The sequence below is a fragment of the Eimeria tenella genome, genomic scaffold (assembly GCF_000499545.2).
Source record: "Eimeria tenella Houghton genomic scaffold, Eth_scaff30, whole genome shotgun sequence".
Classification (NCBI taxonomy): Eukaryota; Apicomplexa; class Conoidasida; order Eucoccidiorida; family Eimeriidae; genus Eimeria; species Eimeria tenella.
This window is the reverse complement of record NW_013542871.1, coordinates 306,182-321,763: the sequence shown is the minus strand read 5'-3', so window position 1 is coordinate 321,763 and position 15,582 is coordinate 306,182. Positions and strand designations below refer to the sequence as shown.

General features: G+C 48.2%; 2 protein-coding genes across 2 annotated transcripts; both read left to right on the top strand.

Annotated features, from left to right (window-relative positions):
• Positions 1–269: 269 nt before the first annotated feature.
• Positions 270–6,439, top strand: ETH_00035140 (heat shock protein, putative; the record flags this gene model as incomplete). The annotated part of the gene is made up of 10 exons (XM_013375938.1): positions 270–385; positions 656–891; positions 1,405–1,464; positions 1,869–2,000; positions 2,415–2,532; positions 2,910–3,163; positions 4,388–4,711; positions 5,025–5,197; positions 5,708–5,828; positions 6,320–6,439. Coding segments are annotated over 10 exons (1,654 nt in total), but the record flags the coding sequence as incomplete, so codon positions are not given.
• A 2,669-nt stretch (positions 6,440–9,108) lies between these two features.
• ETH_00035135 (uncharacterized protein) lies at positions 9,109–11,434 on the top strand (the record flags this gene model as incomplete). The annotated part of the gene is made up of 5 exons (XM_013375937.1): positions 9,109–9,254; positions 9,531–9,582; positions 9,932–10,186; positions 10,700–10,845; positions 11,242–11,434. 5 exons carry the CDS (start codon positions 9,109–9,111, stop codon positions 11,432–11,434), a joined length of 792 nt encoding a protein of 263 aa, XP_013231391.1.
• Positions 11,435–15,582: the final 4,148 nt, after the last annotated feature.

Genomic DNA, 15,582 nt, shown 5'->3' with positions numbered 1-15,582 from the left:
TCAGCTTCTGGGCAGACGTGCATTTAAGGCGATTTGAATAAGTGCAAAAGTGGATTTAAATAAATAAAATTGGGTCCTTTATAGAATTTGAATTGTAAAACTAAAGTTATGTACTTAAAGTGCAATGCAGAGGTTCAAGTTTTTGTTTATGAACTGCAAACAAGTGGATATTGATGTCTTCTGCTGCTTGGCTGGCTGCGTGAGACCCTTTTGCTGCGCTGCTGCTGCCACTTTGCTGCTGCCGCTGCTGCTGGTGTTTTGCTGCTCAGGCTTGTGGGGGCCACGACTTTGGAAGAGTATAAACTCCACATTGAAAAGGACGCGGCCTTTTGCCGCCGCTTCCAGAACATCGTCGTGGAGGCGCCCAGCAAGGAGAAGGCCCTTTGTAAGGCGCTGCTGCTGCTGCTGCTGCTGCTGCTGCTGCTGCTGCTGCTGCTGCTGCTGCTGCTGCTGCTGCTGCTGCTGCTGCTGCTGGTGCTGGTGCTGCTGCTGCTGCTGGTGCTGGTGCTGGTGCTGGTGCTGGTGCTGGTGCATCTCTCCGTCTTCTTCGCCACGAACAGCCCGTGGCATCCCCCTGGCAGCTGCGCGCATCCCGTCTCGACCCCCAGCAGCCGCAGCAGCAGCAGCAGCAGCAGCAGCGGGGGTGTGCGCGCAGCAATCCTGCAAAGAGTGCGTCCGCACTACGAGCAGTTCCACCAGCTGGAAATCCCGGAAGAAGTGCTGGAGGCGGTGACGAACATGTCGGACCAGTACGTGAAGCAGCGGGCCTTTCCCGACAAGGCGCTGGACCTCCTCGACGAGTCTTGTTCTTGGAAACGCGTTTCCCACAACAAAAAAATAAATGTCCTCAACAAGCAGATCGCGCAGCTCAAGAAGAACAAGCTCCCCGAGGTGGACAGACACCCGGCCAGCGCCGCCCGCGCTCCTCCCTCTCCACTTTCTTTTTTCGTTTTCTGCTTTTCTTCTTCTGGGCTTACCTTTGGTTCTCCCCTTCTGAGTCTTCTTTTTGGTTCTTTTCTTTCTTTTGCTTCTCTGCTGCTGCTCGCCGCCGGCTTTGCTTCTTCTTCTTGCAGTTTGCTGCTTCCGAGTCCCCGGAAACTTGCGGGTGTTTTGAGTGCTTTTGCTGGACATTAAATGAATTCTAATTTCAATTGAATGTTCCTTTCGACTTGTGGAATTTGTTTGTCTTTTCTTCGCTTTCAAACTCTTTATTTCTTTGTCTTTTCTTCTCTTTAAAACGCTTTAGTGTTTCTCCATCTGCAGCATAGTTCCTCCTCGACCGCTGGCCCAGTGTCTGTCCAGCTGCTCTCCTCCGTTTTTGGTCTTCTCCTCCAGCAGTTCACTTATTTATTTACTTGTTTATCTATTGTTCTTTTTGGAAATGATTTCTCTTTCGTTTTTCAGGAAGAAGAGGAGCTGAAGAAACTGCAGGAGGAGTTGGCTGCTCTCGAGGCGCTCACTGCGGTGCGCAGCTGCAGTGCCGTGACACTTCATTTCAAGTTCTTCTTTTTATTTTTATCCATTTCGATTCTATTTATTTTCCCTTTTGCATTTAATTTAATGTCCTATCTTTAGTTTCGTTTCATTTGTTGAATTGGCAGCAGCGGAAGTTGAATTGGAGTTCCGTTTTTTGTTCTTCGGATTTCCTGCTGTCCTCTTGCCAGCCGTCTGGTGTACATACACCCCGTTGTAAAGGCGCTGGCTTTCGTTATCGCACTTTTCGTCATTTTTCCTCTTTTTGTTTCTTTCAAGGCTCTTTCTGTTGCATTTCTCCAGCAGTTCATTATTTCGACTAAGTTCGATTAGTTTGTATTCATTTCGATCAATTTTGACTCACTTTGTTGACTCTTTTGCCGTTTGGGCTGCAGGGGGGGCGGCGGCTGGTGCTGGAGACCAACGACGTGGCCCACATCTTGAGCCAGTGGACTGGAATCCCGATGGGCAAAATGACGGAAGACGAAGTCTCGCGGGTGTTGAGGCTCGCCGACATTTTGTCTCTGGTGGGGCTGCATGCGGCGTCTGCATGCCACTCATTGCATGCATATTATGTATGGAATGTGTTGTATGTGTGCATGCATGTATGGGTGCATGCGTGCATGCATGCAAAGTGTGCGTGGACATGGATGCAAGCCACGCAGGAGTGGAAGGGGATGCATGCATGCGAGCCTCGTGGGGAGGAAGGAATTTTAGTGAATGCTACTGCTTCTGCTGCTCCTGCTGCTGCTGGCATCCACCTGCTGCTGCTGTTGCTGCTGCTGCTGTTGTTTGGTTGTGCTGTGTGTCTGTTATTATCTTTGTTGAATTCGTTTGTGGGCAAGACTGCTGCAACTGGCCCCGCGGCCAAGCAGCCCCGGCTTGAGTATATTCTTGCAAAAATGCAATAGCTGCAAAGGATTTTATCTTTTTTTGTTCAGAGGGTTGTTGGACAAGACCGAGCAGTGAAGGCCGTGGCCGACGCGCTGGCTATTCAGCGCGCGGGGCTGAGTCCGAAGAACAAGCCGCTGGGCACTTTCCTGTTCCTGGGGTCTTCGGGTGAGAGGGCTGAAACTGAATGGTGGAAAGTTTGAAATATGGTCTTTTGCGCATTAATTCAAGAATGTATTTGGAATGTTTCGATGCATTTCAAAGAATTCCCTGCATTCAAGCCAGAATTGAACGAGCAGAGCCGTCCAAAATGCAAAGTAGAGAAAATGCGAATCAGCGGAGGGCGTGGAAGTTCGCGCGCTGTGCAACTTGGGGTGTACATACACCTGAAGCGCCGCCGCTGAAAGCACAGGCGCCGCTTCCGCGATGGGGCCACAAAGCCCAGAAAATAATCTGAATTTGCTTTTCCTTCATTGAAATGGTGAAAGTTTTGCATTTACGACGCGTTTAGTCGGAGGAATGCCGCGCGTTCGTGCCTGTTTCAGGGGTGGGCAAGACGGAGCTGGCGAAGGCGGTGGCCGAGGAAATGTTTGACTCTGAAAAGAACTTAATCAGACTGGACATGGTGGAATATCAAGAAGCCCACAGCATTTCGCGGCTGATCGGCCCGCCGCCGGGCTACATGGGCAACGACGAGGGCGGGCAGCTCACGGAGGCCGTGCGCCAAAAGCCCCACAGCGTGGTGTTGTTCGACGAAGTCGAAAACGCGCACAAGAACTTGTGGTCTTTGCTGCTGCCGGTGGGCCTCGCAAGCCTTGGCTTTGCTTCCCCCAGCCTCTGTAGCTAAAGCTCGCAGCTCTGCGATTATGTACTTCGTTTTATTTTCATGTTTTTGCTTTCGCTCATGTGCGCGTTGAAAGCATGTATGTATACGTATTTGGTATATATATTTATTCGTTTATTTGTCTATTTATTTATTTATTTATATTTATATAAGATTGCATATTATTATGTTTCGTTCGCGAGGGGGTTTGCATGCATTTGTACTTGTGGGTTTCAACGAGTTAGGGAGCTTAGTTTCTTTGGCAACTGGGAAGGGACTGACAAAAGACGGAAAAAAATGCAAATAGATAAAAATAAAAATAAAAATAAAAGTGAAGAATAAAACAAAAGCTGCTTCTCAGGCTGCAGCTTCTTAACTTGAAACAGCCCCGCCGCTGCCAGTGGGGAGGCTGATTCGGTTCATATAAATATATACATGCATCTTATTTGCATACGAATACATATAAATATCCACTAATATGTTTAAATATAGATATATATATATCATATATATATGCATGCATATATTTATATGTATATAAGACATATATGTGCATAAATATGAATTCAAGTTTGCTGTTGTCATAGTGTAAAGTAATATACTTGAACATACATATATATATATTTATTTATTTACAAATATATATATGTATATTATGTTAACGAATACGAGGGCGTTGGCCTAAGAAAAGAGGCGAGGGGGTTTGAGGAGGCAGCCGGAAGTTGAATTTTGAAATTGAATGGATCTGTATTTAAGTCTGCTGTTATTATCTTTATCATCTCGAGTAATATATTTTAAATTATATTTATATAAATTAACTTTCTCTTTTTTTTGAATTCGAGGGCGTTGGCGTGAAGAGGAGAGGGGATCAGTTGGAGTTGAATTTGAATTATATTTGAATTTGGACGTGAATTTGAATTGGAATTGAATTTGAATTTGAATTTGAATTATATTTGAATTTGATTTGGAATTCGAATTTGAATTTGAATTTTACTTGGATTTGAATTTGAATTTGAATTTGAGTTTCATTTGACTTTGAATTTGGATTTGAATTTGCATTTGCATTTGAATTTGAATTCGAATTTTATTTGAATTTGAATTATATTATATTTGAATTTGGGTTTGAGTTCGAATTTGAATTTGGATTTTGTTTGGATTGGAATTTGAATTTGAATTTTGTGGTTTCTGTGGGTGCCGCAGATGCTGGACGAGGGCCACCTGTCGGACTCGAAGGGAAACCGGGTGGACTTTACGAATTGTTTGATAATTTTGACTTCCAATATTGGCCAGCAGTACATTTTGGACAGTTACAAGGAAGTGCGGGCGCTGACGGCTGGCAACGAGAAGGACAAGGCCAGCAGCAACGGCAGCAGCAGCAGCAACGGCGAAGAGCCCGGCAAGTCCTCCTTCAAAGGCACGGGCAAATCCCCCAAAGACATTCTCCGGAGAATGCGCCAGAAGGTTCTTAAGGAGGTCTTCGGCTACTTCAAGCCGCAGGTCATCGGCAGGATGAGCGAGATCATCGTGAGTGAACGCCGGTCTTCTTTCAGCAAACTCCCCCAATTAGATCCCAAATCAAATAATTACTTTTTCAGTTTGTTCTTCAATTTGCATTCGAATCAATAAAGGCCTCAACAGCAGCAGCTCGCTGCTCGTTTCCGCTGAGGCGCCCGCGCGCTCCGACGCCTCTGGCAACGAAACGCAGCAGCAGCAGCACAGCAGCAGCAGCAGCAGCAGGCCCCAGATTTGTTTGTCTTTTCATTTGCGACGAAAAGAAAAGGGTTTCTTTGAATTGGAGGTTTAAGTGCAGCAAGGGTTTTGTTGCTGCTTCGTGCAGATATTTGAGCCTCTGGGGGAAACCGCCATGAAGGGGGTTTTGAACTTGAAGCTTTCGGCGCTGCGGAACAGTTTAGCAGCAAAAGGAATTGACTTCAAAGTCGCCGACTCCGCCCTGGGCTACATCTTGGAAAGGGCCTGGTCCCACAAGTTCGGAGGCCGCAGAATGGCCAAGTGAGGCGTTAGGGTTTAGGGTTTGCAGCGCCGTGGCTTCAGGACTCAGCCTCTCGAGGGTTCAGGGTTTGGAGCACTGGGAGGCCAGAGCTTCCTCTTTCGAGGGTTTAGGGTTTGCAACACTGGCTGTTCAGCAGCTAGCTTGTGCAGGGTTTAAGGTTTGCAGCACTTGGAGGCCAGCACTTCCCGTTTGAGGGTTTAGGGTTTGCAGCACTTGGGCTTTCAAGCCTTAAACTCTGCAGCAGGGTTTAGGGTTTGCAACACTTGGCTGTTCAGGACTTGGGCTGTGCAGGGTTTAGGGTTTGAAGGACTTAGGCTGTGCAGGACTTGGGCTGGGCTGCACAAGTCTTAACCTTCCCCCGTGCTGTTCTCTTGGGCTCTCCGCAGTTGCATGTTGTGTCTGTGAGAAGCCAGAAGTGGCAAATGGGGTCAAAATTGTTGCGGGTTGCTGCTGCGCTGCTGCTGCTGCTGCGCTGCTGCTGCTGCTGCTGCGCTGCTGCTGCACTTCAGGTACCTGGAGAAGTACATAAAGCCCCGAGTGGCGCCGCTTTTGATTTCCGGCAAACTCAAGGCGGGAGACAGAGCCGTCTTGGCGCGCTCCAACACAAACCCCAATCAGCTCAACTTGATTGTAGGCCACTTGTCATTTTCTCGTTCGTGTTTTTCATGTTTTCTTTTGCTTGTCAGCTTGTTTTTTCGCTTTATCTTTTTGAGCTTGTGGAAAAGGGTTTATCTATTTAATCATATTCCTATTAGCTCAATTATTCCTTGGCTGTTTGCTCTTTGTTCATATCTATCTGCTTCTTCACATGCCGCAGCACTGTGAATCAGTTCATGTGGGCAGTGTGGGGCACCAACTGGGCTGCGTTCTATATTTTATTTCATTTGTGTTTCTTTTTTTGACATATTTGTTCATTTTGATATTTCTTTTTTGATTGCCTCCGCTTCTCGTTGCTGTCTGCTAACGAGAGCGCATCATGCATGGAGGCCTCCGGATGAGTGGAATGACGATTGAATTGGCAGAGAATGGATCGAATAATGGTTTAGAATGGATTAAATAATCAATAAATGAATAATGGATTAAATGATTAGTACTTTTCGCAAATGTTTCTGTTGTTTCAGGTGTGCGAGCTGAACGAAGAAGGCGTTTGCAAGCCGGGAACGAAGTACGGCACGAAGCTGGTCACGCAGGAAGTGAAGCCGCAGGACGGAAACGAGGATGAAGAGGACGCAATGGACTAGCAAAAGAATTAAAAGCATTTAAAACATTTAAATGATGCTTTTTATCCCTGGAAAGCGGAGAGACAAAGTGAGGAAATGAGGACGGAGCTCCCGTTCCTGGCTACCGTGAGGCAACTGCTGAATTTGAATCCGAGGGGCGGCGACGCGCCGCAGTGGAGCCGCTTTCGCATCCAACAGGCAATGAAAGAAACTTAGAAAATAAAATGAAATTAAAAGAAGAAAAGAAAAGAATAAAGAAATCCGGAGAGGCAGTCCGGCGCGCCTGCTGGGGCTCCCTCCCGCAGCCGCCAAAGAAGCAAATGAACCCGAAAGAAGTAGTTGAGCATTTCAACAGCATTAGAATGCGAGTTATTTGTGTTGTTAAGGCGAAGTTTAATGCTGCTGGCTGCTTGCTGTTTTATTTTTTGACTTCGACTCTGCGTCTTGTCGCAACTTGAATTCTTGAACTTGTTGAAATCTTTGCCTTTCATATCCTCTTTTGTGCTCTCTTCGTCGCCGGCTTTTCTCCATTTGCATTTGGGGCCACGCAGTGCTGAAGTACTTTGTGGGGCGTCTGTGGGTGGCCAGCTGCAGCAGCTGCAGCAGCTGCAGCAGCTGCAGCAGCTGCAGCAGCTGCAGCGGCTGCTGCAGCAGCTGCAGCAGCTGCGGCGGCTGCAGCGGCTGGCCGCCAGCAGCTAGCTGCAGCTGGCTAGCTGGCGCCCAGCTAGCTGGCGGCTGGCTAGCTGCAGGCGGCCTTTGGCTAGCCAGCCCTCGCAAGCATGCAACGGGCTGCAGCCAGCTAGCTACCTGCCTGCAGCGTCTTGGCTAGTTGCAGCTCGTTGTTGGCTCGCTCCTCCCCAGCTAGCTGCTGCTCCAGCTAGCCACTTGGGCCACTGGCCAGCTGCGGCTAGCTGGCTGCCGCCAGCTGCAGCTAGCTGTAGCTAGCTGTAGCTAGCTGCCGCCAGCTGCAGCTAGCTGCGGCTAGCTGCAGCTAGCTAGCTGCAGCTAGCCGCAGCTAGCTGGGGGACTTTGTGTGCGTCGGGGTTAAGGAGGCGGCTGTTCGTGCGGCTGTTGTTGCTTGTCTGTTGTCTGCTTTTCTTTTTGTCTTTGTCCAAAAGGACAAACAGCGACAGAGCCAACAAGTATAAAGAGACGGACAGAAGCACCGCACGGAAGCAGCAGCAGCAGCAGCAGCAGCAGCAGCAACAGCAGGGCTGCTCCGCGGGAAAACGAAGAAGGCGTTTTGAAACTCAACTGCAAGGAAAGTGCAGCAGCGAACAGCACTTCATTCTATTTGCTGCAGCGGCAGCCAGATCCAGATGGGAGTGCGAAGAACCGCCACGCAGTTGGAGAGTCTGGGGTTTAGGGTTTAGGGTCTAGGGTTTAGGGTTTAGAGTGTAGCTGCCAGCACAGAGACTTAGAGGGTGCGGCAACTCTCCATAGGGGCGTAACAGAGTAGCAGCAAATGAGTCAGTTTTGTAGTGCAGCGGACTTTCTTTTTGCTGCAGCAACCTGCTGCCTTTCATATCTGCCGTTAGGTGCTGCTTCCTCTGCTGCTGCTGCTGCTGCTGCTGCTGCTTCCTTTTAACAGCGCAGGAGGCCATCAGCGGCCTTGTGCATATTCGGCTGTTCTGTTTTCGCTGGGAATTTAAGGAGGGACTTCATACCGGGGGCAGTGAGCAGTTCTTTCGGAGTTCATTTATTTATTTAATTTCACTTTTCTTTTTAATTTTCTGAGTCTTTATTTACTGAAAGTTTCCACCAATTAGTTATCTTTGAATTCACCCGGGACTTCATCGGATCCCGCACGGGCTTAGGGGTTTGGGAAGCGATCCTTGAATGCAGAGAATTGCGACTTTAAAAGCTCAAATGAATAAATTTCTTAAAAAGGAAACAAATAAACAAATGGGAAGTGAGGAGGAACAAAAAGAGCGCTCAACTGCAGCAGCTTTTGCTGCCTCGCCACACAGCTTTGCTTGCACACGAGTCGGGTGTCTTGACACTTTGAACTGGGCGTCTTGGAGGGGAGATTATTTGCAAAATTCGGGTTGAATGTTTTTAAATGATTGAAATAAAGAAACTAACATTTTGAAAAGCTGAAAGAAGGGTTTAAACGGGCTCTTCGGAGGTTGGGCTCCAGCAACCGACGGAAACGCATGCGCCCACCGCGGCCACCTCGCGCTGCCAAGGCAAAGAACTTGTGTAGGTTAGTCGCGTTTATTTTTCTGTTGAACTAAAAAGAAAGAAGTATTTGCAGATTTAAAAGGTGAATAGACGCGAAAGTCCGGTTTTCATTTATTTTCGCCCGGGGACGGGCGGCTCGCGAGACATGCACTGAGCCCTGCTGCTCGCATCTTTCGCAGTTCTTTCTTCAGTTCGCCCTTTCTTTTTGCTTGCTTTATTCTTTTTTTACTTTTCCCTTTTATTTATTTTCTCAAAACTCTTCGTCGGCCCGCGGGCGGCGGCCGCGGGCTCGCTGGCTCGCCGCGGGACGCTGGGGTGTCTCGACACCTGTCTGCAGTTCACTTTCCGGTTTCCTTCGCTTTCTGCGCATTCATTTCTTTTTTTCTGCAGTTCCTGCCTCCCCTGTGGCATTTTCTTTCTTTGCTGCTGCTGTCTCGCCCTTCTTTGCTGCTGCGGGCCCCCCGTTTCAGTTTCCTTTGCCTTTTCCTTAAGGCTTTCCCAGCCAAATGGGGGCTTCGCTGCACTTCTTTTCTTTGCTGCTCCCCGCAGTCAGTTGGCTGCAGAGCACTGCAGCAGCACAGCAGCAGCAGCAGCACCAGCCCGTCACCTTCGGCAGCGCAATTATTCTTGAACACGAGGCCACGCGACACAAGTCAGCTCCTGCTGCTGCAGCTGCTGCTGCAGCTGCTGCGGCGACCCTGTAGCTCCACTCCCTGCTGCGGCTCCAGGCTTTGCTGCTGCATCCGCCGTCGCCGTTTGCTGCAGCTGCTTTCTTGCTGATGCTGCAGTTCTTGCTGCTGCTGCTACAGCTATTGCTGCTGCTGCTGCTGCAGTCAGTCCCGGCAGCTGTCATTGTTCTCCACTTTCGCCAACTTTCTGTTGCAGCTTTTGCGTTGCTTGCTGTTGCTGCGGTGTCTGTACACCTCAGACTGTACTCGGGGAAGATATCCTGGAGCTCCGCCTCGGCTGGGCAGGCAGTGGTGAGTTTCAGAAGTTCATTTTTGTTTTCTTTTTCTTTCTTTAAGTCCTTTTGGCCTCCACTTCCCTCTCCTCTTTCCGCCGGTCTCTGCTGCCACACTGCTGCTGGTGCTGCTGCAGCACTGCTGCTGCAGCAGTGTTGCTGCTGCTGTTGCAACACTGCTGCTGCTGCTGCTGCTTCCGCGTTTAGTCTCAATTGCGGAGTCAGCCTCATGCGTGGATTTGCTGGAGGGCAGCGGGCCCTCGGAAGCAGCAGCAAAAGATGAATTAAATTAACAGAAATATATTTGAGGAAATAAAAGTGAAGGAGAAGTAGGCCTTTGCTGCTTTCTTTGCTTCTCTTGTGTACAGACAGCGCAGCCCAGCAGCGACTCCCCCTCCTTCTGGCTCGTCCGGCCGCCGCCGCTGAAGGGCCCCGAGCCCTTTGACCCGCAGCAGCAAAAGGGGGGTGCTGCTGCTGCTGCTGCTGCTGCTGCTGCTGCTGCGGGGTACGCGGGGGCCGGCGCTGCAGTGCCCTGCGGCGCTGCTGTTGCGCTGCAGCACGTCGGCAGCTGGGCGACGCTGCGAGCAGCACAGGCGGAGGCCCCGCTCTCGCCCAACTACGAAGTGGGTGCTGCTGCTGCTGCTGCTGCTGCTGCTGCTGCTGCTGCTGCTGTTCGTTCTCCTACCTGAGGCCCCAGCCAGCTCTTTTCTGGCCTTTTTGGATTCCCCACTTTCTTCTCTTTCTGCCTTTCTTTCTGTCGACAAGCCCATGCCTTCTGTCTGTCTTTGCTGTTCTCTGGTGTACATACACCGCGGCTTTCTTACTGCTGTGCCCAGCTGCAGCCTCATTGCTGCGCCATTAAGGGTTATTTGAACTTCTAAAGTGGCTTTATTGGGAAATAAGTAAAAATGAATAGAAGAAATAAAATGAAAAGTGTTTCTTCGCTTTCTATTTCCACCTTTCCTCACCACTGGGTGTTCATTCTTCTGCATCGCCGCTCGTTTCTACTCCATGCATCTTTTGCTTTCTTTTTATTTATTTCCTTTTGCAAAAAGTATTCATTTATTTCCTTTTACGAAAAGTACTTGTTTATTTCCTTTTGCAAAAGTGTTCTTTCATATTTTGTGAGGCTTCAGGTTGCGGCGGCGCCCAACCCTGAAGGCTTGTCTGGGGTGTTCGTGGTGGAGTGTACAGACAGCAATGACTTCTGGCGAACGGGGCAGCCAGTCAAGTTGAAAAACAAACTTTTGAATTCCAATCTTCAGGCCTCAACGCAGCATATGTAGGCAATAAATGTGCAAGTTTTCGCACTGAATATTCCGCATTTGCTGCATTTGTCGCGGAAAGTCGGTTTTGTTCAACTTGCAAAGTTGCATTTTGTCGGGACCCGAAGTGGCGCTGCTTGCTGGGTCTTCTGGCGGATTGTTTCGCTTTATTATCATGCTGTTTTATTTATTATTATGCTAAGTTTTAATGTTTAATTACCTCTTTTTGTGGAGATTTTTCGAGTTCGAGAACACAAATTCTTCGTTTGAATTTGCCACTTTGCTGCTGCGTCTGTACACGCGTGGCGACGTGGCGAGTGTCTGCTTCGTTTGTGTCTCCACGCTGCACGCTTTCTAGCTGCAGCAGCTGACCTGCTGCTGCTGCTGCTGCTGCTGCTGCTGGGGCCGCGCAGGTTCAACTACAGCAACTGCGGGAGGGGCTGCCCCATTGCGCAGCACTTGGAGGTTTCTGTTTCGAAGGCAAGGCCCTCGGGCTGGTCGTGGGGCAAAGACCCGGACTTGTGGGTGGCGCAGCCGCACCTGCTGTTTGCTGCTGAGGGTGCAGCAGCAGCAGCAGCAGAGGGGGACTTCCGAGATGAACTCTAGGGGCTCTTCCCCTCACCACAGTGCTGCAGCCTGGCCCAGCGGCTGGCCTATTTGTCTCAACTTTCCCGAATTGCCTCGAGGGCTTTCTCTCGCTAAGTCCCACTTGGTGGAAGTCAAAGGGCCAAAGCTCTGCATGCATGCATGCAGAAGTGCTGCCCCTAGCTAGCCCCGCTGCATGCGCATGCATGCAATGCATGCAGCCCCAGGTGTAGACAAATGTAGACAAATAAACTGCTGCAAATGCCTTTCTTTTCTCCTTTAGCTTTCCACTTGTAGTGCAGAAGTGCAGAAAAAGAAGCACTAAAAAGGCGGAGTTACATTTGCCTCACATTGCATCTTTTCTGAAGAAAGCTGTTTTCAAGTTTGTGCGCATTAGAGAGTGTCTCTGCTGAATTATTTGTTCATTTATTGTCCTTTTATTCATTTATTATTCTTTTGTTCATTTGTTATTCCTTTATTCATTTGTAATTCCTTTATTCATTTATTATATTCATTTAATCATTAATTTTGGTCTTTTGTCGAGGAAGCCTTCAGCGGAGGGCTGCAAGATATTTCTTGGCTCGAGTTGCTGGCTAGGGTTTGTGTGCTGGTGAGCAGTTTAAATAGTTCTCTCTGCAGTTCTTTTGCTGCTGCTGCTGCTGCTGTGGCAGCCAGCCTGTTCAAGAAGGTGGTGCGCAGAGGCAGGCCAGAATAGACGAGAATAAAAGTAAATGCTGAATAGGCCGTTGAAAATGGAGCTGCAAATGCTGGGGCAAAAAAAAATGGAAAAGTTTAAACTGATTTGGGCTGCCTGTTTGCAGCAAACTTGAAATGGAATATTCAGGAGTGGGGTCGGAACAACTTTTGATTTGTCGCTTTGTTGCTTCGACTCGTCGATCCTTTTGCCTTTCTTATTTGTTGTTTTAATTAGCATTCGGGGTAATCGAGGAGTCAATCCACAGGGGTTGTTGCTCTCCACGTGCTGCACTTCTGTGCCAGTTCTGCTGAGTGAAGCACGAATAAATGAATAAATAATGAATAAATAAGGAATTAAGTCATCGGATTACATTATTAAGCCTTTTCCTTCAAACCGCAAATAAATTGATGCATGTTTCCATCTAGAAAGGAACTCTCTGGTTCTTGAATATACATCATTCACCGGAGCTGCAGAACATTGTGGCACATTGAATGTGTGTTGTTCCACTTTATGTTCTGACAAGAAAATCTGCAAAAATGGCACTTCGCCCGCACAAACTTCGAATTTATTTGCTACTTTTGTTGGTGGTGCAGCTCAAACGAAGTTTTCCTGTATATCTCACTGAGCCAAAGCTACACTTGACAGCAGCGCCCCAGAGCTGAACAGTTCAGAACGCGACAAGCTCTCTCGGGTGAAATGGCTCCAAAATCCCTCCGAGCATTGAAAATTTAGTTTTAAAAAGTTCCGATTTTAGGATTATTTATAATACAGATGGCACAAACACTTCTGTGGCCTAGGGAAGCCACTGGATTCCCCGGGCTGTGGGCTGTGTGTGTAGCTGGCCTACACTGTTACTACGTATGGTCCCTGGGCTAGTCTGACTAAGTGCACACTCTGCATCTACTATCTAAAATCCATGATTCTCTCGAACTACTACTGTATACCCTAAATGGCCATATACAACTGAGTTCATATTATTGAGAGGTAAGAAAAACCCAAAATAATAGAACTGACTGTTGACCCTCGCTGAGGGTCAGTGCCTGAGTCACGGCACCAACCTCGCATCCAGCCCCATACCCGGTGCTGGCTAGCGAGCACACTATTCGCTTGTATGATTTCCTAATATCCAACGGTGCCTTATACCTTAAAATATTCTATATTACTCATGCCCTTTCGCGTTACTAAGCCTCGAGGGGTGGCGACGAAGGTCAATTGTAGTGCCTGGCACTACAGTGTGCGAGCGGCCATCACTGAAACGAAAAGGTAATTCGCTCGCCCTCATTTTCTTTCTGAACAGAGCAATAAATTCAATTTTGTTTTGTTCTTTTGCCTGTGTGGACTGTTTTCTAGGCGAGATAAGTCATCTTAGTAGTTTCCTCCCCTTTATAGCTGCCAGGAGTGCCTGTCTCGCCATGCCTGAACCTGCTGCCTAACTAATTCTTAAGTGATTTTCTTGGCTTCTCTGTCTTCCACCACTTTATTGGGGGAGGGAGAACTAAATGACTGGGCTGGCGCTGGCTTTTCTGTGGGATAGTACCTGGGTTGAATTGAGCAACTGTGTGAAGTGGCACGATGCCAAGGCCAAGGCCTTTGAATTAGCGATCTCAGCCGCCAATCTCAGCCGCCAATCCGAAAGAAACGAACTGATTGGCATACTAAAAAAACCAAATACAAGTTTAGCGAATTGGATCACTCTGAACGAAAAGAAAAGGGGCGCAAGCTTGGCCAGTGGCAAACGCGCACACAGAGGACACAGCAGAAAGTCACTCAGCAGAGCAATGCAAATATAAAGAAGAACACAAATTTTACAACGTTTACTTGGGACACAGTTGAAGTCACCCTTGATCGTGCCTTTGGCGCCCGGACACGACTTCTGGACAAGCGGGGTGTGGTGTTTGGTGAGAAGTGCGTTTCGGTGCAATCGTATCGTGTACTCCACCTCAGTAGTCTTCGACTTCATTCAAAGATCATATCCTCCTTTTTTTACTACTGTTGACTCCTTTATGTAGAATTTAATTAACAGGGGCCTCTGCCATGCACAAAGCTCTCAATAGTGCGAAAGAACGACGAAAACGATTCAAGTTGAAGAGTGAGGGAATGAATATTACTCGCCATTGGTGGGTCAGGACACTGGCCACTAGGTACTCTAGTATATTTGAAACAAAAAGGGTTATATGGTAGATTACGCCGAAGCACGTGCTCTGCCACTGGTGGCGCTTCATATCCTTATTGCAAAGAGCAGAAGCTGCTTTTCTGCATTCGTGTTCACTTTCTTCCTCAAAGTTCAAAGAATTGCTACATTCATTTTCGGGCATTTCTAGTCTCAAGCTCGAGCTATGGTCTCCAGTGTCACTATAACAGGTGCGCGGCACAGCAATTCGAATATGATGACGCCGTAGTTCGTTTCTGTTCAAACGCTTCGTGTTCTCCACGTAGACCGTCCCTTATTTCAGAGGGTAAAACGTCCACAACGAACAAGCTTTGCAGTTTTCACTTTTTTGCGGTGCTCTCCACACAGCCATTTGCCACCGCGAGAGCTCAAAGGACGGACAAAGGCACGGAGAAACATCGCTGCCTATGGCTAACCTCAGCCAGGAACGTCACACACCGAAAGGGTGCCAGAAATAACGGCACTGCAACTGCTCAGCAATTCCAGCCACTACGATGAAGCTATGAACGCGAACTTATTTTGGATTTTCTTCTTCCCTGGCACCCCTGTCTGCTGGGCTTTTGCAGGGTGAGAAGTGTAATGGAGCTCTTGTTGAGAAAAACAACGATATCTTTATGCGAACAGCCTAGAGTTGGCTGTGTGTGGTGTGGAACAACCACCATTGCCACCTCGAGCAGGCACCCATGGAGAGAAACAAGCGCTGTTAGTTTACTGATGGACTATGAATCGCGATGCTTGCTGAACGCGGCGAACATTAGCGCTGATCTCACCGATGCTACTCAGATGATTCGACATTTTTGGAAGAAACATGTGGTTCAAATGAAAGCAGTCCTGACTAGCACATAGCTTACTGGCTGCCTGTAACATTTTTCACCTATCTAGTTGCCGTATTCGCAGTAGAATCGGCAACCAAATGCAGTATTGTCCTGTCATCTTAAATTTTTGTCTAGACCACCCTCTACAGCAGCGATCCTGTTCATCCACTCCTTCCCAAGGGGAAATTCGATAGAACTTCCTTTTCTGTGACTTGTGAGGACTCTTGCGTTTCTACGTTCCCCTTGAAAGGTACTGGTATTGGTACGGGTAAGTTACCGAGCAGATACTACAACGCTTGTGAGTGATCTCCTCTCATATGAAAAGTAAATGTATGAGTACTCTTAAATTTCAGTGTGGGCAAAATTGTGTGCAGGAAGGTGACGAAGCAGTGGACATTCTTATCGTGACATGCACGATTTTGGGTCTCGCAACCTAGTTGTCTATGGTACACATGGTGATTCTGGGCTTGATTACACAGGGCTGGGC